The sequence below is a fragment of the Cherax quadricarinatus genome, chromosome 5, assembly GCF_038502225.1.
Source record: "Cherax quadricarinatus isolate ZL_2023a chromosome 5, ASM3850222v1, whole genome shotgun sequence".
NCBI lineage: Eukaryota > Metazoa > Arthropoda > Malacostraca > Decapoda > Parastacidae > Cherax > Cherax quadricarinatus.
The window spans coordinates 18,000,306-18,024,931 of record NC_091296.1 but is presented as its reverse complement, the minus strand read 5'-3'; the positions used below and the strand labels follow the sequence as shown (position 1 = coordinate 18,024,931).

At 44.9% G+C, this 24,626-nt stretch overlaps 1 protein-coding gene across 1 annotated transcript in view; it reads right to left on the bottom strand.

Annotated features, from left to right (window-relative positions):
- Positions 1 to 18,764, bottom strand: part of LOC128684673 (serine/threonine-protein phosphatase 6 regulatory ankyrin repeat subunit C) — a 39,001-nt gene extending 20,237 nt beyond the window's left edge. The window contains exons 1-15 of the mRNA XM_070104526.1: positions 18,606 to 18,764; positions 17,848 to 18,037; positions 14,024 to 14,122; positions 13,094 to 13,374; positions 11,868 to 12,012; positions 11,631 to 11,729; positions 9,947 to 10,045; positions 8,879 to 9,159; positions 7,532 to 8,224; positions 5,979 to 6,078; positions 5,590 to 5,685; positions 4,411 to 4,679; positions 3,695 to 3,800; positions 3,432 to 3,530; positions 13 to 108 (exon numbers count right to left, since the gene is read on the bottom strand). Coding sequence (XP_069960627.1) covers positions 13 to 108; positions 3,432 to 3,530; positions 3,695 to 3,800; positions 4,411 to 4,679; positions 5,590 to 5,685; positions 5,979 to 6,078; positions 7,532 to 8,224; positions 8,879 to 9,159; positions 9,947 to 10,045; positions 11,631 to 11,729; positions 11,868 to 12,012; positions 13,094 to 13,374; positions 14,024 to 14,122; positions 17,848 to 18,037; positions 18,606 to 18,632 — 2,680 coding nt within the window. The 5' untranslated portion in view covers positions 18,633 to 18,764. The remainder of the gene's footprint in view (positions 1 to 12; positions 109 to 3,431; positions 3,531 to 3,694; positions 3,801 to 4,410; positions 4,680 to 5,589; positions 5,686 to 5,978; positions 6,079 to 7,531; positions 8,225 to 8,878; positions 9,160 to 9,946; positions 10,046 to 11,630; positions 11,730 to 11,867; positions 12,013 to 13,093; positions 13,375 to 14,023; positions 14,123 to 17,847; positions 18,038 to 18,605) is intronic.
- Positions 18,765 to 24,626: the final 5,862 nt, after the last annotated feature.

Here is a 24,626-nt window from a genome sequence, read left to right as displayed (position 1 = left end):
AGGAGTACCAACCTTTAACTTCACGACCAACATCAGATAACAGAGGGAGAAGTATCTTCACAACCTCCAGGTGACCAGCCTGTACAGCAAGGTAAATCCCCAGCACTCCTGTAGGTGAAGCAGTTGGTTAATGTACTTGCTAGGTGAGGCAGTTGGTTAATGTACTTTGCTAGGTGAGGCAGTTAATGTACTCTGCTAGGTGAGGCAGTTGGTTAATGTACTTGCTAGGTGAGGCAGTTCATTAATGTACTCTGCTAGGTGAGGCAGTTGGTAATGTACTTGCTAAGTGAGGCACTTGGTTAATGTACTTTGCTAGGTGAGGCAGTTGGTTAATGTACTCTACTAGGTGAGGCAGTTGGTTAATGTACTCTGCTAGGTGAGGCAGTTGGTTAATGTACTCTGCTAGGTGAGGCAGTTGGTTAATGTACTTGCTAGGTGAGGCAGTTGGTTAATGTACTTGCTAGGTGAGGCAGTTGGTTAATGTACTCTGCTAGGTGAGGCAGTTGGTTAATGTACTCTGTTAGGCGAGGCAGTTGGTTAATGTACTCTGCTAGGTGAGGCAGTTGGTTAATGTACTCTTCTAGGTGAGGCAGTTGGTTAATGTACTTGCTATGTGAGGCAGTTGGTTAATGTACTCTGCTAGGTGAGGCAGTTGGTTAATGTACTCTGCTAAGTGAGGCAGTTGGTTAATGTACTCTGTTAGGCGAGGCAGTTGGTTAATGTACTCTGCTGGGTGAGGCAGTTGGTTAATGTACTCTGCTAGGTGAGGCAGTTGGTTAATGTACTCTGCTAGGTGAGGCAGTTGGTTAATGTACTCTGCTGGGTGAGGCAGTTGGTTAATGTACTCTGCTAGGTGAGGCAGTTGGTTAATGTACTCTGCTAGGTGAGGCAGTTGGTTAATGTACTCTGCTAGGTGAGGCAGTTGGTTAATGTACTCTGCTAGGTGAGGCAGTTGGTTAATGTACTCTGCTAGGTGAGGCAGTTGGTTAATGTACTTGCTAGGTGAGGCAGTTGGTTAATGTACTCTGCTAGGTGAGGCAGTTGGTTAATGTACTCTGCTAGGTGAGGCAGTTGGTTAATGTACTCTGCTAGGTGAGGCAGTTGGTTAATGTACTCTGTTAGGTGAGGCAGTTGGTTAATGTACTCTGCTAGGTGAGGCAGTTGGTTAATGTACTCTGCTAGGTGAGGCAGTTGGTTAATGTACTCTGCTAGGTGAGGCAGTTGGTTAATGTACTTGCTAGGTGAGGCAGTTGGTTAATGTACTCTGCTAGGTGAGGCAGTTGGTTAATGTACTCTGCTAGGTGAGGCAGTTGGTTAATGTACTCTGCTAGGTGAGGCAGTTGGTTAATGTACTCTGCTAGGTGAGGCAGTTGGTTAATGTACTCTGTTAGGCGAGGCAGTTGGTTAATGTACTCTGCTGGGTGAGGCAGTTGGTTAATGTACTCTGCTGGGTGAGGCAGTTGGTTAATGTACTCTGCTAGGTGAGGCAGTTGGTTAATGTACTCTGCTAGGTGAGGCAGTTGGTTAATGTACTCTGCTAGGTGAGGCAGTTGGTTAATGTATTCTGCTAGGTGAGGCAATTGGTTAATGTACTCTGCTAGGTGAGGCAGTTGCTTAATGTACTCTGCTAGGTGAGGCAGTTGGTTAATGTATTCTGCTAGGTGAGGCAATTGGTTAATGTACTCTGCTAGGTGAGGCAGTTGGTTAATGTACTTGCTAGGTGAGGCAGTTGGTTAATGTACTCTGCTAGGTGAGGCAGTTGGTTAATGTACTCTGCTAGGTGAGGCAGTTGGTTAATGTACTCTGCTAGGTGAGGCAGTTGGTTAATGTACTCTGGTAGGAGAGGCAGTTGGTTAATGTACTCTGCTAGGTGAGGCAGTTGGTTAATGTACTCTGCTAGGTGAGGCAGTTGGTTAATGTACTCTGTTAGGCGAGGCAGTTGGTTAATGTACTCTGCTAGGTGAGGCAGTTGGTTAATGTACTCTGCTAGAAAACTGAAAAGTTGAAGAATGAGATACTTGTGTAACATCTGGGAATCTTCACTGTGGAAACCCTTGGTCAGCCAGTGTCTCCTTCAGTCCAAAACAGAGAAGAACGGTTTGTAATTTTATTTTTCTCTCTCATGTTTTAGTGAATACTTAGTGTAATATTGATGCTGTGTTGCTTCATAAACAAAAGCATTTGTTTACATTTTCAGTCACACTGGCTACCTAAATTACCTTTTTTTTTTAATTTCAGTCCTTAATTGTGTTGGTAGATAGCGACCACCCAGGGAGGTACTACCGTCCTGTCAAGTGAGTGTATAACGAAAGCCTGTAATTGTTTGACATACCTGGAGTAACCTGGAGGTTATTCCGGGGATCAACGCCCCCGCGGCCCGGTCCACGACCAGGCCTCCCGGTGGATCAGGGCCTGATCAACCAGGCTGTTACTGCTGGCCGCACGCAGTCCAACATACGAACCACAGCCCGGGTGATCCGGCACTGACTTTTGGTATCTGTTCAGGTCTCTCTTGAAGGCAGCCAGGGGTTTATTGGTAATTCCCCTTATGCTTGGTGGGAGACTGTTGAACAGTCATGGGCCCCGGACACTTGTGGTGTTTTCTCTCGGTGTACCGATGGCGGGGCGCCATCGGTACACCCCGGTAATTGGGGGTATTTTGCATCGCCTGCCCAGTCTTTTACTTTCGTAGGGAGTGATTTCTGTGTGCAGATTCGGGAGCATTCCTTCCAGGATTTTCCAAGTGTAGATTATGATATATCTCTCTCTCCTGCGTTCCAACGAGTACAAGTCAAGTGCTTCCAAGCGTTCCCAGTAGTTAAGGTGCTTGACAGAACTTATACGTGCAGTAAAGGTTCTCTGTACACTCTCTAGATCTACAATTTCACCTGCTTTGAAACTGCAGATCTAGATAGTGTGCAGAGAACCTTTACTGTACGTATAAGTTCTGTCTGGAAGGATTGCTGTTTTTTTTTTTTGTTTTTTTTTCATAACCATGTAAGTTTTCAGGTACATCTTGCTACTTCTACTTACACTTACGTCACACTACACATACATGTACAAGTTTATATATACACACCCCTCTGGGTTTTCTTCTATTTCCTTACTAGTTCTTGTTCTTTATTTCCTCTTATCTCTATGGGGAAATAGAACAGAATTCTTCTTCCATAAGTCATGCGTGTCGTAAGAGGCGACTAAAATGCCGGGAGTAAGGGGCTAGTAACCTCTTCTGTATAAATTACTAACTTGAAAAGAGAAACTTTCGTTTTTCTTTTTAGGTCACCCTGCCTCGGTGGGGTATAGCCGGTTTGTTGAAAGAAGAAGGCTGTATTAGTGCACGTATGTTTGTATACTTTCATGTACACCGTATGACCCCCCCATCCCCGTCCTCCGTGGACGAATGTTTCCCAGTGAATATAATAATCTCATACCTTCGTCGTCCTCAGCATTAGGGTCAGCGTTAGCATTGAGGAGAGCCTCGACCACGGTTGTGTGGCCTCCGTCTGCAGCCTGGTGAAGGGCCCTGCGACCTGCAGCATAACACACATTAATATTATTGATACACTTTGTAGTATTAATATTTTTAGCTGTATACCTTTCCTGGGTGTACATAATATTTGTATTAATTTTTCTTTGAGTACTGTTATTATAAGACTTATTTCTTTATTAGATAAACATGGGTGTTCATTATTACCTCTGGATTGTGGCTTGTAACTGGGAGCGTCAACATTAACCTTATTGTCTATCAGGCGGAGAGTAGTCTCCGTGTCGCCAGCACCAGCTGCATCAATCAATTGTTCCTGCGAGGGACACCACATTTACAGGTTTCAGTACAGTAGCTGCTGATATATTATGATACGTCACAACATGTAAGAACATTAATTTGAAAGAACACTGCAGTAGGCCTATTGGCCTGTGCTACTCAGGTCTAATTCATACTTAACCACACCAACTCAAAACTTTCCAACCTATATTTAAAGCTACCTTTTTTAATCAGTAAACCATGATAGTGTACGACATTTTTTATCTGAATTTCAGTTAAGTCCTCTGGTCCTCTGGTACACTTTCACCCAGGAGACTTATAAAGTAGCAACACAAGGTATTACAGGACTCTTCCCTGGATGAAATCATACTTGATTATAGGCATCAAGTTGCATAAATGAGAAGTATGAATGGGAATCCGTTACGTTTAACGGATAATGAATCGAGCCTCCATCACTGCACACTGGCTTTATTACATCCTGTTTCTAGTCGTGGTTATCTATAATGCAGAAGCGGCCTCCTTAATCTTTTCCTCTGTCAGCTTTATTTCTTCATATATACTCTGTACTTTATTTATTTTCAAACATATGTAATTATAAGCACTCACACACTTTCGGACCTCAAGAAACCCATCATGCATGTACTAACCTCGAGGAAGTAGTTACACACGTTTTCAGAAAAAGATTTCATTGCTAGGTCAACTGGTGTAAGGCCCATGCTGTTCTTGACGTTAATCTGGACGCCTTGTTCGACCAACCAGCGAACCGCGTCCAGGTTGTCGTTATTGGCAGCTAGGTGAAGCGGTGTGGCGTTGTCGTCGCCGGAGGCAGAAACAGTGATGTCACATCCGTGATCTTTCAGCACGCGTAATACCATCACGTGACCTCCGAAGGCCGCCCAGTGGACACCCTCGCGACCTGACCAATAATGTAGGAACAATCTCACGTCTCCATATTATAAAACACCAAAATACAGTGCAATATCATACAGTAAATTATAACATGCACAGCAAATTGTAATGGAAATTACAATTCAAGTAATTCATCTCAAACACTGTCATGCACCCAATAAAATAGTACATGAATCCTAGTTGAGAGAATGTTTCATTCTCGCGACTACCGGGAAGAAAACTAAGTATCCACTACTATTTACTCTGAATGACCGATGTAGCGCTTTACTTAATTAAAAAAAAATAGGTTCGATAAAGTTGAATACTTTAGAAAAAAATTATTATGCAGGTTTATTAAAATGCCGGTTTTGCCGGAGAAATTGGAGGCTACAGCCACAACCTAATGCTTTCCTATACCAGTTTATCTCATCAAAAGTGAGTAGACCTTCATTTTGGCAGCAAAAAAAGATTGCAAGTAGATCGGGTATTTTTGTTGTACAGGTCTGGCTAATTTACCTACTCCCACAAAGATTGTGAGATGTGATTGTTTCCACTAACTGAAATGTTCAGTGTTGCCAAGAGAAAGATATAGATACAAATGGCCTGGGAATAACAGCCTTTGGGTAGATCAGTCACAGCTGGGTTGACTGCAAGGGGTGAAATCCTTCAGTTTGAATTCAACAACAGTCACATAAGACTTGTTTCTCAGGAAGTGGACTGGGTCCGCTGTTAATTATATCTACACACTAGTTCCTAAGACTCAAGCTACAACCTAAACTATTAAATCATTGGGGAGGTAATAAAGGTTGATCCAACAAAAAGTAGAAACAGTTCCGTGAATCAAGAGGCCTTCGCCAGCAGCATAGTATTTATCTCCCTTCAAGAGTGCACAGCAAGAATGTGGTGAGAGAATAATGAGTATGGCATCCCACTCTCACCCTGGGCTACAGCTCGTTGGTCGACCTTCAGTACGAGTAGCTTCTCCACCACTTGGACATGGCCGCCCCAACACGCCAGGTGCAGCGCCTGCAACCCTGTGCAACAGTAAGGGACGATTGCTTAGCAATAAAATAATTATAGAATAAAATAATTATAGAATAAAATAAAGAAATTTACAATACTGCTACTACTACAATAAAGAAAATTATTTACATAGTCTGTTCGTCTCAAAAAAAAAAATAATGAGTATTTATCATTTTCATTAATAGAAGCTTTTGGTAAAGTAGACTTTTACACTACAAATAATAATAATAATAATAGATTAAATAATAATAATAGATATGGATTTCGACAGTATGTTAGAGGCATAACCTTAATTAAGTCTGACCTTCCTCTCCAGGCCTAGTGCTGGTGGAAGACAAGTCTGCTCCAGCTGCCACACAACTCTCTACCTCTTCCACCCCCCCCTCCGCCGCCGCCACCAGCATCTGTTGGTAGTGAATAATTTGATTTTTCACGGCTTTGGTATAAACTTTGGTAATGGATTCCGACAATTGGTTTAAAAAAAGACACTTGGGCAACAGTAACGCGTATTTATTAGTAACGTGTCCTAATGTTTCTTCACGTGTCTGTTTAAGCCCATTTCACAACTATAGTTTGCGCTTGATGCCTATTCTGTGAGAGGTAGATCTGATGATCGCAGTGGCGTGCAGAAACGCTCGTCTGGGCCAGTAAAATAGAGTAGCAACAAGCTAAAAAAAAAAAAGAGCAAATTTGAGATTCTTTGGCTAGACTGTTTTGGTTATCACTATTTGCAAAATTTCTAATATATGTGTGTCATAGAGTTGTCTCAAAATATATATTTCTTTTTTACATTTAAGTACGGAATTGTGCAAGTTGTGAGAGAAATTTTGCTGGTAAGTTTTAGTTCAAAATCAGCTTTTACAAATTAATCAGGTATATCCATGAGTGAGACTTGTTGGTTGTAAGTAGGTCGGTGTACTATGTTAAAATACCACAGGTAAAAATGACAGTAAATATATAAATTAGACTAAGCGAGCACAGAAACGCTTGCAGATGGGATGACTGCAACAGCGCCTGTGTACAGCACAGGAACGAACATGGACACTAGATGAAATTCAATTAGGCACGACTAAGTCATCCTCAAAAACAACACATGAACGTTGTGAACATTAAAATGGTATAAAATACCGACAGGTTGTTAGGTAAGACACATATGCAACAGTTAGGTACCTAACTGTTGCATATGTGTCTTACCTAACACATGAACGTTGTCTTACATGTCACCACCGACACCATCCCACTAAGCTCTGACTGCTTCAGTGTTTCTGACCATTTACTCAAAAGATTATTAGCCATGTTAGAACTGGCCGTCACATAAACAAACAAGAAATATAGTGAAGCACTGCAGAAGGCTTACGGCCCGTGCTAGGCCGTAAGCCTTTTGCAGTGCTTCTTCTCAGAATCCAACCCAATTCAGCGTATCTCCCTGCCTCACCTCCTCCTCTCTCTGACTTCTACGTAACACTGTTTTAACTGTCTTAGGACCGGTGAAGCCATTCGTGGCGAAATGTTGTCTAACAAATGTTCAAAATTGAACAAAAGTATCATTTGTGACTTATTAGTTATGTATTACTCTCTTTTTTTTTTATACCTCACAAAAAACAAGTAATGCATAGGTTGTTCAAATATATGGATGGGAACGGTAGAATTTGAGACTGCCATTTATGGGCCAGTAGGCCTGCAATAGTGTTCCTCGATGGTTATATTCTTAAGATGGACTGACTAATGTCTCTCAGCTTGCCTCCTGACATGCCGAAAGAAATTTAAAGGATGGGAAAGATAATTTGGCATAAAATTAGGCCAAAAAATGCAGCTGTGTTGATAAATAGACAAAGACTTGGGATAACATCGACTCACCTGAGTAGATAGATCTGACTGCCTGTCTTGAGGGGAATCCAGAGGATGAGGGGAGTCTAGAGGGTGAGGGGAGTCCAGAGGGTGAGGGGAGTCCAGAGGGTGAGGGGAGTCCAGTGGGTGAGAGGACTGAGGGTGAATGACAGTCTGTATTTCATGAGAAAGCTGAGGTTGATCGTAAGTTTGAGTGTGAGAGGACCAGTGAGGAGAGGGAAAACGGGCGTCCTGAGGGTAAGTGGGGGACGGGGGCTGAATATTAAGCTGAGTTTGTGGGATCCGCTGAGCAGAGGAATAAGGGGAGGTCTGATAGCTGGGCTGAGTGTGTGAGGGCCTCTGAGGAGAAATGGAAGAAATGGTCTGAGGGTAAGTGTCCAGCTGACGTTGGTAGTTGCGCTGACGTTGGAGGTCGGGGTGACGCTGATAATCGGTCTGACGCTGATAGTCGGGTTGACGGTGATAGTCGGCCTGACGCTGATAGTCGGCCTGACGCTGATTGTCGGCCTGACGCTGATAGTCGGGTTGAGGAGGGTTAGTCCACTGAGGAGGTGGCAGGGGTGGGGATGAGGCTCCTCTGTAGCTTGCTGAACCACTACGGGTGTCCTGAGGGTGGGCAGAGCGAGGTGTCCTAGACACAGCAACACTGCTCGTACCTACTGAACCATCATCAGGGTACACCTGGTACCTCTGCTGCTGCACCTGTGTCAGAAGGAACCATAATTATAGTTATGTGAAGCGCGAAACATATGGGTAGTGTCATGTAGTGAAAAAATGCCAAGCTAATTAAGTGACACTTTTAAGAATTTTGGTAAAGCTGAAGTGTGAATATTAATAAATATATGTTTTTATTGATTTATAGTTCACTAAACTATAAGATTTCTTTATTTTAATCAGAGGGATGAGCTAAAGGGGCGTTCAGGGTAGACCCAAGAAAGAGGAGAATGAGTCCAGTTTCTTGGAACAAGAGCCTATAAAATTCTGGCTTCCTCCAAAGATTTTGCAATAATTCCTCTTCAAGTGATAAAAGAACAAATCTTCACAATCTTTTTTTATTTTAAGAATTTATCGTTCTCAGCAGGTGGGGAACTATTCATTAACAAAAGCTAGTTGCTTCCAATATTGGGTATCTCAGAGAACAGATTTTCCAAGTATCTTACGCTTCTCTGGCAAGCTTCGAAAGTCTGAACTCCAGTTATACCAAGATTAAAATTACAGAAACGTAAGTGTAGAAAAATGCCTAATGCCGTATACTGTACAAATAAGTAATATTTTGCTAAAATAACGAACAAAAAATAGACATCAAATGTACTAGTTGAGCCAAAAACTTTATTTAAATCTAAATAATGTTCTTACTTTTCCGAATGTTCGGTACTGTTTAAGGAAGTCGACCACTTCCTTGTGAGATTTCTTCCTGGCGCAGTCTTCAGCTGTGTCTTGCTGCTTGTTAACAGCAGTGGTGATCGCGCCTTGCTCCACTAGCCACTGCACCACCTGCAGATGGTTATTCTCTGCAGCCAGATGGAGAGAGGTCGAGTTGTTCTTCGTCTTGGCTTCTAGGTCGCACCCCAGGTTTTTCAATTCCTCCAGAATCCTGGTATGGCCGCAGGCAGCAGCGAAGTGTATAGGACGCCAACCTGGTGTGAACCAACACCAGTGTTGTAATGTTTGTTTACACTGATGACAGAAAATATACGTTTTCCACCAAATAATGAAATACAGTCACCATCACTCATTCACAAATGTAATGACCTGATAGGTGCCTGCACTCTGAACCTATTTTTAAGAGTGCAGGCACATTCAGAACCGGAGTCAAGTTAACCAGTTCCCCTAACTCCCTTCATAAACGCAGACACTCCCAGAGGTTCAGCGAGGCCTGGGTCACTTTCCACTCTTGATGTCTCCTTAACTAACTAAATAAGATTCTGATGAGGGGTTTTTCGTTTAAGGAATTTAACGTATCTCCCTTTTTCGAACCTGGTTGCTTCTCATTTACGTAGACATTGTATGATTACTACAAATAGATATTCCGGAATTTCAGTGCAATTTCGCACACGAAATATTTTTTGGTTCATTTGAAGCACCCTTCAAGGGTGGTGTGCCTGGATGCTGATACGGGGCTCTTGATCCAAGGAATTAGAAATCTTCTTTCCTTCCTCGCAACGAGCCTGACTGCCTATCATTCCCCAGGTGCTGTGTAGCCCTTTCTTATTTTATCGTTTGCTTATTAATATAATAATAATAACAACAAATGAGGCTCCAGCTGAATGAAGCTACTTAGTTTGTCACTATGAGAAGACATACAGAGGCGGAATTGTTTAAAGGCAGCCCTGATTATATAAAATATACAAAAAATTAATTTCGTATAAAAGGCAAAGATTTTACTTTTTTCCCTTAAAAATGCAGTAGCTTTAGGCAGGATACCTTCAATGTCTCGAGCTTCCTTCGATGCACCTTTGTTCACCAGTTGATAGAGAACCTTCACCTGATTTCTCTCGGCGGCCAGGTGCAGCGGCTGCATCTCTGGGGATACACAAACATAATATCTAACACCAGTTACCTACGTATATGTCACTCGTAGTGATAGTGGTAGTAGTGGATTGGGCATTAGTTGTGACGTAGGATGGTGGATGTGATCGTAGGTTAGGTGGTGGTGATGGTAGTAGTTGATCGTAGTTATGATAGTGTTGGTGACGTATATGGTGTGACAGGTACAATGGTGATACAAAAACACAAAATTGTCATGAATCACATAACAGTATTGTAAAGCCATCGTATTTGTCAAGAGATTTTATAAATTCGTGATGTTCACATGAATTTATATTTTGTAAATACACGATGCTCACATAAATTTATATACCGTAAATTTGACAGCTACTGAGATGCTGTGACTCAGTTGTTGCACGAGAGATTACAATAGTTAAAAAACTAGGATATGTACACAGAGAAGTATATGTCTCACAGTATATATTCAGTGAGGGTTTACATTTTAGGGATTTAATATTGTTGACTAGCGATGAACAGGTGACATTGCAGTCCAGTGATCCTTTGAGTGTTGGTAGAATTACCCACAATATGGTAGGTAAAAGGACACAAGTTGAGCTAACGTGACATTTTATTGTGGTAACGTTTCGCTCTCCAGGAGATTTGTCAAGCTCCTGTCAAAGCTCTTGGAGAGCGACACGTTACCACAATAAAATGTCACATTAGTTGCACTTGTGTCCTTCTACCTAACATCCTTTGAGTGATCGATGCATAGTCCGTTGATTACTCAGTTAACTGCGTTATTTAATTGAGTTTATAGCAAACTCAGTTAACTAACGGAGTTCAACTAGTATGTTGCATCGTCATGAAGCAAGTCAGGAAAAGGTACACTGGTATTAGGAAAGAAATATCACAATTCTTTACAAATCTGGTAACAACTATTCAAATACACTAAGATCCTAATAAGTACTGACGACAATAATGTAGAAAAGACATTGCAGGACATACTTTTGTGGGGCCGACGTTTCGCCCTGTATTGAGCTTTATTAAGTCATAACTGGATAAAGCTCTGCAAAAGTTTATTCTGCATTGTGTCTTTTTTTCACACATACTGTTTCCATAAGATGAAAGTCCCAGTCTGAACTATAGCGTCCGTTATGGAGCAGTTCAGGGCTCCAGCAATTACTGGCAGGAGAACCCAACAAGGCTTCTATCCAACAGGGAGGAGGAGGAGCATTCAAGGTTTTTACCCATATTGGAGAACAACCCAAGAATGTTTCCACCTTAATGGAAGGTGAATCCTAGAAGACTTGTACTTTACCGGGAGGAGGACCCCGAGAAGATGATTAGTGGAGTAGGGCAGTAAGAGACGTGGTAGAGGCGTAGTGAAGGAGGATGGAGCTCCTGATGAGGCTAGTGACGGTGGATGAAAATACATAAAACAACGTAAATCATTATTAAAATAATGTTTCGTTTAAGGGAAACTTACTCATGTTAAGATCTTTATTAAGCTTCCCTTGAGTTAAACGTTGTTATAATATCAACTTAGCATGTTTTTTTCTTGTCATCCACTTAGCGGCTTTCTTTCACTAGTGACAGTGATCGATCTGTGTGATGATCTCACCTTGGTAATCCTTAACATTAATTGTGGCTCCGTATCGAAGTAACTCCGTCACCACCTCCTCAAGTCCAGCCGCAGAGCTCAGATGCAACGCCGTCCGACCTGGTAGAGAGGAATCCACATTGTTCATACACTTTCTGGTCTCAGTATGATGTTCTCCTACTTTTATACATTCTTCCATCTGTGTGTTATAATACAAGGATACACGGAGAAACGGTTTGGATTGGTAGGAATGCTTACCCATGTCGTCTCTTCTGTTGCTTCTTTCGTCTAGATTAACGCCAGACTTTATTAGTGAGCTGATGGTTCTTAAATTGCCTCTGGCAGCCGCTTCCACCAGTGGCTGACGTTCATCGCTCGACGTGTGTGCTGCTGACTCAGCCTCCTGTGGTAGATAAAATGAGTAGGCCTCTTTCTTTATCCTTTCCACTCTCACTCTCTCATATATATATATATATATATATATATATATATATATATATATATATATATATATATATATATATATATGGGAAATACAATGCCTGCACTTTAAAGGAGGGGTTAGGGATATTGACAGTTTGGAGGGATATGTTGTGTATTTTTATACGTATATACTTCTAAACTGTTGTATTCTGGGCACCTCTGCAAAAACAGTGATAATGTGTGAGTGTGGTGAAAGTGTTGAATGATGAAAGTATTTTTGGGGGGGGATTTTCTTTCTTTTTTGGGTCACCCTGCCTCGGTGGGAGACGGCCGACTTGTTGAATATATATATATATATATATATATATATATATATATATATATATATATATATATATATATATATATATATATATATATATATATATAGGGGCCCTCATCCTCAGAGGAAAGAATAAACTTGCTTCAGGGAGAACTCAAGGTTCTCCCTGAAGCTGTTTGAGAATTTTCTCCTACCACCCCCTATATTTAATTAATATATATTTTATTTAAAGACAAAATACATTGACAAAACATTCACAAAGATACAATAGAAAGTAAAATAACATAGTTAACTTAGAGCTACATCTCGAATACTTCGTGCAGCTCCCCGGCGGTGGGCCGCGTGCCCAGAATGCTATATATATGCTATATATATATATATATATATATATATATATATATATATATATATATATATATATATATATATATATATATATATATTATACTTTGGTAAAAGATTACATTGGAAAGGATAATACATTTGATGCTGCAGGATGCTGCAGGTATTTCCTTTCTGAATCAGTGTTGAGGTGTCATTTTTGTTGAGGTGTGGTATTAATAATCTCGGTTTTTTTTAATCTATTACGCCTTTATTTTTTCAACAGAGATATATTATATACTTAGTATAAGCACTTTCCCAGCATCTGAAATGATGCTTTAATATCTAATTTTCGGGAAAACTAACATTTTTGTCATACTAGTGTGATTATATGAAGAAAAGATCTCCAGTGACTGACCAGGATGTTGGATGTCTGGTATGTCTTAAGCCACGTGTACACTTTATGATGTGCCCTTCCTCTGTCTGCCGGCGTCCGCTTCTCTCTGTCCAGACAGGAGGGGGAGTGACCGTGACTAACCAGCCACTTCACTGTATCGAGATGGCCGTATTCAGCAGCCAGGTGCAACAAGGTGTTGGCGCCGTACTGTTCAGGGGAAGTCAGGAGGCTGTTGTGCTTCCATAACTGCTCAAGAATAGCTGTGTGGCCTCCGCGGCTAGCGTGCTGTGCTACGCTTTCTCCTGTCAAGTAAGATTTTTATGACTGAATTCATGATTATTTTTGCAGAAAAGCAACACCACCAATTAACATGTCTACAAAGTCTCCATTATTGCAAGGATGTAGGTTGTTTGGTTGTATATCCATACAGATTACAGTTACAGAGGAAGACAAGAAGAGAAAGAAGAAAACATTATGTTTCCTGTATACTAATGGCAAGCTAACATTTACACAGCCCAGTTACACTTCAGACCTTCCTGTCAGTGAGATACACCAACATGGAAAGTTGGAAGCCCAACGGAAGAGGTGAAGCTAATGCAGTTCTTGAATTTACCTATAAATAAAACAATTTGCAGGTTAGGGCATTTTTTAAGACTTTTGTCCTTCGGGGATTTCATCAGTTTAACAGTTAATAAGTCCCTAGTGAAATAAACATCTTCATTAATAGAATGCCATAACCCGTATATTGTGTTCTTATTTGTATCCAGAAAGTGCGATCTCAGTATCAATTTTATTTCACGAAAACACTGAAGAAAAAAATAGCAACAGCCACTATAGATATCCTCTTCCTTGGAATATCTTAATATAACTTGGAATCTTAGATTAATAGTTGTTAGTAACAGAGAAGAGAAAAGTGGTTAGTAATTAAGAAACTGCGGTCATTTTCCTTACCGTTGTCATCAAGGATCTGAGCGTCAGCGCCTCTCTGTAGAAGGAGGTTCACGGTGGCTTTGTGACCAGCCTTCACCGCCAGCACAAGTGCCGTCCCTCCTGCAGGACAAGTGCACCTCAACAACGTCAAAAGATATGGCTGCCATACAGTCACAGCAAAGCAAGCCTTTATTTTGGACATTTAGCTTAAAGGCAAGTGAAACGTTGCCCAAAGAGAGGCTTGCTCTACTGAATATATATTTGGGATGCGAAGGGAAAGCATGGGGAGGGCGAGAGGAATATCGTAACGATGGTGATTTTTTGTTATAACAGTGACAGACACAGAGAAAGGGACAGACAGCAGACACGACAGATTGAGGCAGGTTGAGATACGAGGTGTTAGAGACGATAAATGCCAGTATCCCCTTCTTCCCCTAATACACACACACACACAGAGCAGACAAAGTCTTTATTAACAAGAACCCATGACAGTCTCTAACTAACACACAGTTCTCTACAAAATAATAAAAGAAAACACTGTAATCCCTACAAGAAGACTTGCATAAAAATTATTGATCTGTGATAAAATATAGAAAACATTTAACAAAGAGAGGAATCTACGAGTAACTGTTGAGAAAATGGTCAACAAAACATAGCGTAACTATACCAGTAAAAAAAATCCTATGTTATAATAGCAAGCTTCAAAATTAGTCTGACGATTACAAAATACCACAGTGAAAATAGGGAATAAAACAGAAGCTCTTTCATGTGCTTACACACACATCTTCAGAGGAATAGGAAGAAGAGGCAAGATAATCACATTTTAAATGCTAAACTCTGATATATGGCTGGGCAAATGCCCATGAAAAAGTCTTCACATGTATATCAAAGCAAAATTGTAGTATACAGCTGTAGTGTGGTGTTCGCACCTTGAATCAAACAAGTTCATTAGATCAGACAATGTCTGAAGATAAATTACGAAATAGTTCCCAAAGTTAAGGGGAAAACATGGAAGTTTAGAAAAAAAATTGAAATGACAACAAATCCCTCGTTGGCTAATAGCAGGAAAAGAGGAGATATAAAAAACAAATATTTATAAATATATATATATATATATATATATATATATATATATATATATATATACATACATATATATATATATATATACCTTTCTTTTTTGGTGCAACACTTTGTGCACTTAAAAAGAAGGATGGAGGAATTCGGCCAATTGCAGTAGGCAACACCTTACGCCGCCTCGTATCCAAAGCTGCTGTCCGAAGTATTCGTGCACAGGCAGCCATGATGCTTCAACCAAACCAGCTTGGCTTTGGGGTCTCTCAAGGAAGTGAAGCAGCGGTTCATGCAACAAGGGCGTATATCAACAACCTGCCTGAGGACAATGCAGTGGTAAAATTAGATTTCAAGAATGCGTTCAATCTCCTGAAAAGAGACGTGGTATTAGCAGCAGTACAAGAACATTTCCCTGGTCTCTTCCCTTTTGTTTCAGCCGGGTATAGCAAGGAATCAATGCTTCTCTTTGGAGAGCATGAAATTACATCATCGGAGGGTGTCCAACAAGGAGATCCTCTTGCACCATTTCTCTTCTGTATAGCAGTTAGGGAAATCACAGTCAGACTGACCAGCGAGCTAAACATCTGGTTCCTAGATGATGGCACACTAGCAGGTACAAAAGAGTCCCTCCTACATGACCTTACACAGGTAATGACACGGGGACAGGAAATGGGTCTCATCCTGAATCCATCCAAATGTGAAATCATCTCAGTCAGTCAACAAGTGATAAATGCAGTGAGATCAAAACTACCAGGAGCAGCAGTCATTGCCCCCACAAATAGTGTCTTGATAGCAGCACCTCTGGGAAGCAATGCCATTGACACAATTCTCAGGAAGAAATTGGAAGAGTTAAGGAGAATGGAACAACGAATAGGCAATCTGGACACCCACGATGCCTTGTACCTTCTCACAAAGTGCTTGAGTCTGCCCAGGTTGACATATTTCCTAAGATGTGCACCTTCATATGATAACCCTATACTGCACGAATATGACAGTATTCTGAGGCAGATTTTTACGAAAGTACTTAACTCTAGAAGACGGGCAGTGGAACCAAGCTACACTTCCAGTCAGACTAGGAGGCATTGGTGTCCGCAAGTCATCACAGATTGCGTTACCTGCTTTTCTGTCCTCGTGTATTGCATCCAGAGAGCTTGTAGCAGCGATTCTCCCTGAACATCTTAGGGACAAGATAGGAGTCCAGGACCAAAAATTCATTGACGGAGCAATGATCTGGGATAATCTAACGGGCTCTGGAGCCAGACCTGCTCCCCCCAACAACTACAAACAATCGCACTGGGATGGTCCAATAGTGGAAAATATTGCCTCAACAATGCTTCAGAGTGTGTCAGGGAAGGATAGAGCCCGCCTCCTGGCAGTGAGAGCCCCTCATGCTGGGGACTTTCTGTTGGCTGTTCCCAACTCCAGCCTTGGCACACGTCTCGACCCACAGACCATCCACATCGGTGTTGCCCTTCGACTTGCCGCCCCAATTCTCGCCGAACACAGGTGTATTTGTGGCAGTGAAGCAGCAGACCGATTCGGGTACCATGGTCTTGTGTGCCGTAAATCCGAGGGAAAGATTGCAAGACATGAGGAGGTTAATAACATTATCAAGAGGAGCCTCACAACAGCTGGATGCCCAGCAGTAAGGGAGCCACCCCAACTATGCAGATCTGATGGCAGCCAGAAGCGTCCAGATGGTATCACCCTTCAAGCCTGGACAGATGGGAAGCAGGTGGTGTGGGACTATACATGTGCATCTACCTTGGCTGATACCTATCTCCAATACACCAGGGAGGAAGGAGGGGCAGCTGCCAGCTTCAGGGAGTCCCAAAAGTCTAGAAAATATGGAGAACTTGCCCATCATTATATGTTTGTTCCCATAGGCTCAGAGACCCTTGGCTCATGGGGAAAGAGTGCATCTAAATTCCTTAAGGAGCTGGGAAAAAGACTCATCAGGGTAACTAGGGATCCCAGGGCAGCTAGTTTTCTGTTCCAGCGGCTCAGTGCGGCTGTTCAAAGGGGTAATGCCTGCTGTATTTTGGGCACACGCCCCAGCTCTGAGGAGCTGGATGAGATTTTCGCCTTATAATCGGTGATACACACATAACAACATGTACCGTATATGCCACCTTTATATCAATAATGTATCTCTTAAATCTTCTGTACCATATTATGTAATAAAATATTCCTATTAGTAAAAAAAATAAATATGGAAAGATGGGGTGGTAGGGGAAGTGGAATATTCAAACAGCTTCAGGAAGAAATCCAAATATTTTTCCTTGAAGCCTTTTTATCCACTTCTCCGAGGCTATGGGTCCCACAATTTACACCAGAGGTGGACCCCATCCTATATATATATATATATATATATATATATATATATATATATATATATATATATATATATATATATATATATATATATATATATATGTATATATATATATATATATATATATATATATATATATATATATATATATATATATATATATATATATATATATATATATATATATATGTATATATATATTAGTTACCATCAACAGGGATGACAAGAGATCATATTTGTAAGCTGAGAGAAATACGATGCCGTAAGGATAAAAACTTTTTTTTTCTCAGTGATACAAGACGGAATAAAATACGAGGTGCGGTAATAGGTGCTACAACAACTGTAAATTACAATACGTATTTAATGATAGACTAAAAACAGAACACCATGAACAAAGCTCTGACAGCTACAAGTAGATAATCATGTACTTTCTAACCTTCATCCAACTTGCTCCTCAGCTCCAAGTCAGCCTTGTGGTCACACAACAGCCTGGCTATTTCCACGTAACCCGCCTGGGCTGCATAGTGCAAGGGCGACTTGAGAGTCGTGTGTCCTCCGTCAACACGGCCTCCCTTTGCTAGAGCTTTCTTCACTCCCTCTACCTCGCCATTCTTGACACATATGTTCTAGAAAGCATCCAGAACATGATATAATCAGTTACGTTTTTCTTTTCCTATTTCGGGGTTTTAAAAATGCTGAATACAAGCAGATTGATTTGTAATAAAATCAAATCCCATATCTACTTGAAAACCTGTAACAGGTTTAGCAGCTACAAGAGGTTCAAATGCTTCTTTGTTCCAGCAGAGCTAGAGTTACTGTCGCTTGGGAATTACCATCTCTCAGCATGTATTATTCCATACCCATGTAAAACTGAATTTCTACGAGGATATCTTTATAATCAGAGAGCGGCCACTTGAACCCTCTCATTGGGGGGGGGGGGAAGAATCTGCCTTGAGCTACATATGCCTTCAGATCACACCTGATTGTCATCCAATCCCAGACACTACATGACCCTCACGGATTTAACGCTTCCCATTAATACAATCTGAACACAACACTGCCTAAACGCCATGACATCTATCTCACTTTAACGCCCCACAATCGACCTTAATTAGCAGTTTCAACCCCCACCTGAAAATATTCTTCGCCACCTAAAGTAATCCTCCCCACTTATAGATAATCTCACCCACTTACAAGGTTCTCCGTCCAGTGTCTCGCCATCCTGGGTAACGTGATTCACTTGTCACAGCAAGGCTCATCAGTCCCCGGGATGTTTGCCGGGTTTTTCTGCGACCCTCCAAGACGCACTGTAGCGACGGCTGGCTGATTAACTGGCACTGTAGAGAGTCTGATAGCATCTGACCAGCCAGAGAGATAAGATAAGATATGAGCCTGCGCACTGCACAACATTCTGCTTGATAGCCATCTAACGACAGGCTGAGGAAAGTCAAAGATCAGGAGCTGAGGAAGGCAAGGATCAGGAGGAACTGAGGAAGATCAAAGATCAGGATCTAAGAAGATCGAATGTATGGATATGAGGAAAACCAAAGGTCAAGGGAAGCTCAGGAAGATTAAAGGTCAGGTCAGAACACCAAGAGTAGTAAGACAATGAAGAATGTAAAGAGTATACAAATTTTAACATAAATCAAGCCTGTAAAAGTAATTTATATAGAGAGACAAGCAGTACTGGTATTTGTAGCCCTTCCTCGTGCGACGAGATCACATACCCTTACAATGACGTTGAAAATGTGTCTCATTCCTTAAGACGGAGCTTCTCTGTGGTGACGCTACTGGGGTTCTCCAGCGCTGTGGTGACGCTACTGGGGTTCTCCAGCACTGTGGTGACGCTACTGGGGTTCTCCAGCACTGTGGTGACGCTGCTGGGGTTCTCCAGCGCTGTGGTGACGCTGCTGGGGTTCTCCAGCGCTGTGGTGACGCTGCTGGGGTTCTCCAGCGCTGTGGTGACGCTACTGGGGTTCTCCAGCGCTGTGGTGACGCTACTGGGGTTCTCCAGCGCTGTGGTGACGCTGCTGGGGTTCTCCAGCGCTGTGGTGACGCTGCTGGGGTTCTCCAGCGCTGTGGTGACGCTACTGGGGTTCTCCAGCACTGTGGTGACGCTGCTGGGGTTCTCCAGCGCTGTGGTGACGCTACTGGGGTTCTCCAGCGCTGTGGTGACGCTGCTGGGGTTCTCCAGCACTGTGGTGACGCTGCTGGGGTTCTCCAGCGCTGTGGTGACGCTGCTGGGGTTCTCCAGCGCTGTGGTGACGCTGCTGGGGTTCTCCAGCGCTGTGGTGACGCTACTGGGGTTCTCCAGCACTGTGGTGACGCTGCTGGGGTTCTCCAGCGCTGTGGTGACGCTGCTGGGGTTCTCCAGCGCTGTGGTGACGCTGCTGGGGTTCTCCAGCGCTGTGGTGACGCTGCTGGGGTTCTCCAGCGCTGTGGTAACGCTGCTGGGGTTCTCCAGCGCTGTGGTGACGCTGCTGGGGTTCTCCAGCGCTGTGGTGACGCTGCTGGGGTTCTCCAGCACTGTGGTGACGCTGCTGGGGTTCTCCTGCACTGTGGTGACGCTGCTGGGGTTCTCCAGCGCTGTGGTGACGCTACTGGGGTTCTCCAGCACTGTGGTGACGCTACTGGGGTTCTCCAGCGCTGTGGTGACGCTGCTGTGGTGACGCTGCTGGGGTTCTCCAGCACTGTGGTGACGCTGCTGGGGTTCTCCAGCGCTGTGGTGACGCTGCTGGGGTTCTCCAGCGCTGTGGTGACGCTGCTGGGGTTCTCCAGCGCTGTGGTGACGCTGCTGGGGTTCTCCAGCGCTGTGGTGACGCTGCTGGGGTTCTCCAGCGCTGTGGTGACGCTGCTGGGGTTCTCCAGCGCTGTGGTGACGCTGCTGGGGTTCTCCAGCGCTGTGGTGACGCTGCTGGGGTTCTCCAGCGCTGTGGTGACGCTGCTGGGGTTCTCCAGCGCTGTGGTGACGCTGCTGGGGTTCTCCAGCACTGTGGTGACGCTGCTGGGGTTCTCCAGCACTGTGGTGACGCTGCTGGGGTTCTCCAGCGCTGTGGTGACGCTACTGGGGTTCTCCAGCACTGTGGTGACGCTACTGGGGTTCTCCAGCGCTGTGGTGACGCTGCTGTGGTGACGCTGCTGGGGTTCTCCAGCTCTGTGGTGACGCTGCTGGGGTTCTCCAGCGCTGTGGTGACGCTGCTGGGGTTCTCCAGCGCTGTGGTGACGCTGCTGGGGTTCTCCAGCACTGTGGTGACGCTACTGGGGTTCTCCAGCGCTGTGGTGACGCTGCTGGGGTTCTCCAGCGCTGTGGTGACGCTGCTGGGGTTCTCCAGCGCTGTGGTGACGCTGCTGGGGTTCTCCAGCGCTGTGGTGACGCTGCTGGGGTTCTCCAGCGCTGTGGTGACGCTGCTGGGGTTCTCCAGCGCTGTGGTGACGCTGCTGGGGTTCTCCAGCACTGTGGTGACGCTGCTGGGGTTCTCCAGCACTGTGGTGACGCTGCTGGGGTTCTCCAGCGCTGTGGTGACGCTACTGGGGTTCTCCAGCACTGTGGTGACGCTACTGGGGTTCTCCAGCGCTGTGGTGACGCTGCTGTGGTTACGCTGCTCGGGTTATCCAGCACTGTGGTGACGCTGCTGGGGTTCTCCAGCGCTGTGGTGACGCTGCTGGGGTTCTCCAGCGCTGTGGTGACGCTGCTGGGGTTCTCCAGCACTGTGGTGACGCTACTGGGGTTCTCCAGCGCTGTGGTGACGCTGCTGGGGTTCTCCAGCGCTGTGGTGACGCTGCTGGGGTTCTCCAGCGCTGTGGTGACGCTGCTGGGGTTCTCCAGCGCTGTGGTGACGCTGCTGGGGTTCTCCAGCGCTGTGGTGACGCTGCTGGGGTTCTCCAGCGCTGTGGTGACGCTACTGGGGTTCTCCAGCGCTGTGGTGACGCTGCTGGGGTTCTCCAGCACTGTGGTGACGCTGCTGGGGTTCTCCAGCGCTGTGGTGACGCTACTGGGGTTCTCCAGCACTGTGGTGACGCTGCTGGGGTTCTCCAGCGCTGTGGTGACGCTGCTGGGGTTCTCCAGCACTGTGGTGACGCTACTGGGGTTCTCCAGCGCTGTGGTGACGCTACTGGGGTTCTCCAGCGCTGTGGTGACGCTGCTGGGGTTCTCCAGCGCTGTGGTGACGCTGCTGGGGTTCTCCAGCACTGTGGTGACGCTGCTGGGGTTCTCCAGCGCTGTGGTGACGCTACTGGGGTTCTCCAGCGCTGTGGTGACGCTGCTGGGGTTCTCCAGCACTGTGGTGACGCTGCTGGGGTTCTCCAGCGCTGTGGTGACGCTGCTGGGGTTCTCCAGCGCTGTGGTGACGCTGCTGGGGTTCTCCAGCGCTGTGGTGACGCTGCTGGGGTTCTCCAGCGCTGTGGTGACGCTGCTGGGGTTCTCCAGCGCTGTGGTGACGCTGCTGGGGTTCTCCAGCGCTGTGGTGACGCTGCTGGGGTTCTCCAGCACTGTGGTGACGCTACTGGGGTTCTCCAGCGCTGTGGTGACGCTGCTGGGGTTCTCCAGCACTGTGGTGACGCTACTGGGGTTCTCCAGCACTGTGGTGACGCTGCTGGGGTTCTCCAGCACTGTGGTGACGCTACTGGGGTTCTCCAGCACTGTGGTGACGCTGCTGGGGTTCTCCAGCGCTGTGGTGACGCTGCTGGGGTTCTCCAGCACTGTGGTGACGCTGCTGGGGTTCTCCAGCACTGTGGTGACGCTACTGGGGTTCTCCAGCGCTGTGGTGACGCTGCTGGGGTTCTCCAGCGCTGTGGTGACGCTGCTGGGGTTCTCCAGCGCTGTGGTGACGCTGCTGGGGTTCTCCAGCGCTGTGGTGACGCTGCTGGGGTTCTCCAGCACTGTGGTGACGCTGCTGGGGTTCTCCAGCACTGTGGTGACGCTGCTGGGGTTCTCCAGCGCTGTGGTGACGCTGCTGGGGTTCTCCAGCGCTGTGGTGACGCTGCTGGGGATCTCCAGCACTGTGGTGACGCTGCTGGGGTTCTCCAGCACTGTGGTGACGCTGCTGGGGTTCTCCAGCACTGTGGTGACGCTGCTGGGGTTCTCCAGCGCTGTGGTGACGCTGCTGGGGTTCTCCAGCGCTGTGGTGACGCTGCTGGGGTTCTCCAGCACTGTGGTGACGCTGCTGGGGTTCTCCAGCACTGTGGTGACGCTGCTGGGGTTCTCCAGCACTGTGGTGACGCTACTGGGGTTCTCCAGCACTGTGGTGACGCTGCTGGGGTTCTCCAGCACTGTGGTGACGCTGCTGGGGTTCTCCAGCGCTGTGGTGACGCTGCTGGGGTTCTCCAGCGCTGTGGTGACGCTGCTGGGGTTCTCCAGCGCTGTGGTGACGCTGCTGGGGTTCTCCAGCGCTGTGGTGACGCTGCTGGGGTTCTCCAGCGCTGTGGTGACGCTGCTGGGGTGACGCTGCTGGGATTCTCCAGCGCTGTTGTGACGCTGCTGGGGTTCTCCAGCGCTGTGGTGACGCTGCTGGGGTTCTCCAGCGCTGTGGTGACGCTGCTGGGGTTCTCCAGCGCTGTGGTGACGCTGCTGGGGTTCTCCAGCGCTGTGGTGACGCTGCTGGGGTTCTCCAGCACTGTGGTGACGCTGCTGGGGTGACGCTGCTGGGGTTCTCCAGCGCTGTGGTGACGCTGCTGGGGTTCTCCAGCGCTGTGGTGACGCTGCTGGGGTTCTCCAGCGCTGTGGTGACGCTGCTGGGGTTCTCCAGCGCTGTGGTGACGCTGCTGGGGTTCTCCAGCGCTGTGGTGACGCTGCTGGGGTTCTCCAGCGCTGTGGTGACGCTGCTGGGGTTCTCCAGCACTGTGGTGACGCTGCTGGGGTTCTCCAGCGCTGTGGTGACGCTGCTGGGGTTCTCCAGCACTGTGGTGACGCTGCTGGGGTTCTCCAGCGCTGTGGTGACGCTGCTGGGGTTCTCCAGCACTGTGGTGACGCTGCTGGGGTTCTCCAGCGCTGTGGTGACGCTGCTGGGGTTCTCCAGCACTGCGGAACAATAAAAGTCACACTGGAACAGTTGTCTAAGGTTAACTACCATAGTTTACCGAAACATATATAATTATGACCAAGGGTGGATCTACTATGAAACTTAATGAAACTTAAACCTCGGGGCCCCTAATCCCGGAGGGGCCCAGAAACAACGTTAGTTTTACATTGCTTACAAAATTTGGGTCTACCATATGAAAAGGGATTTAAAAATCATAATGTTAATAATATAGTGTAATTCAAAACAAAATGATACTTTAATAATCTTTTAATCTTCAACTATCATGTAGGCTAGATGTTGCTGGTTGTGAAGGGGCCCACATAACAGTTCAAGCTTCAGGGGCCCAAAAAATGTAGGTCCGCCACTAATTACGACAGTTATGTGTTTATAACAAGCGTTATTTAAATATTTGAACGTCTGTAAAACCACAAGTAATGAATCTGAATAAATCTTATCGTATGAGTAATTACACTATTGTTAGTCTATCAGGTATCCCCTAAAAGGGAATTACCTGGAGTGATTATTTTTCTGTATTTTTTTCCTCTAAGGATTCTGTGTGGCAAAATGAGAATGACTCTTCTGATCGGTTTCAAACTTTCATCACTGGTGTATGGATATTTGTTTAGCTGTGTAAGTTGTATTTTATCATTTATATTAAATAATATGGGACATTGGTTTCCGTCCAGTGTCTTGAGAATGACTTTTCTAATAGGCTTCAAACTTTCATCACTGTACCCAGTGGAAAGATCGAATTGATTATGTGCTCTCAAGGTGTCGTTTTGCAAATTTTATTAATGATTTTTTTTTCATCTGCTTCGAACTTCCATTTCCATTCTACTCGCCGCTCAGATATTACTTTTTTTTAATGTTTTTACTCTCTCTCTCTCTCTCTCTCTCTCTCTATATATATATATATATATATATATATATATATATATATATATATATATATATATATATATATATATATATATATATATATATATATATATATATATATATATATATATATATATATATATATATATATATATATATATATATATATATATATATATATATATATATATATATGTATGTATGTATGATAGAAAAACTTGAAAAATTCGAGATACGCCAGCCAGATTTAACCTCCCTCGGAAACTAATGTTATGACAGGAACATAGCTGGATTTTGTTCCCACTGTGACTGTCAGTGT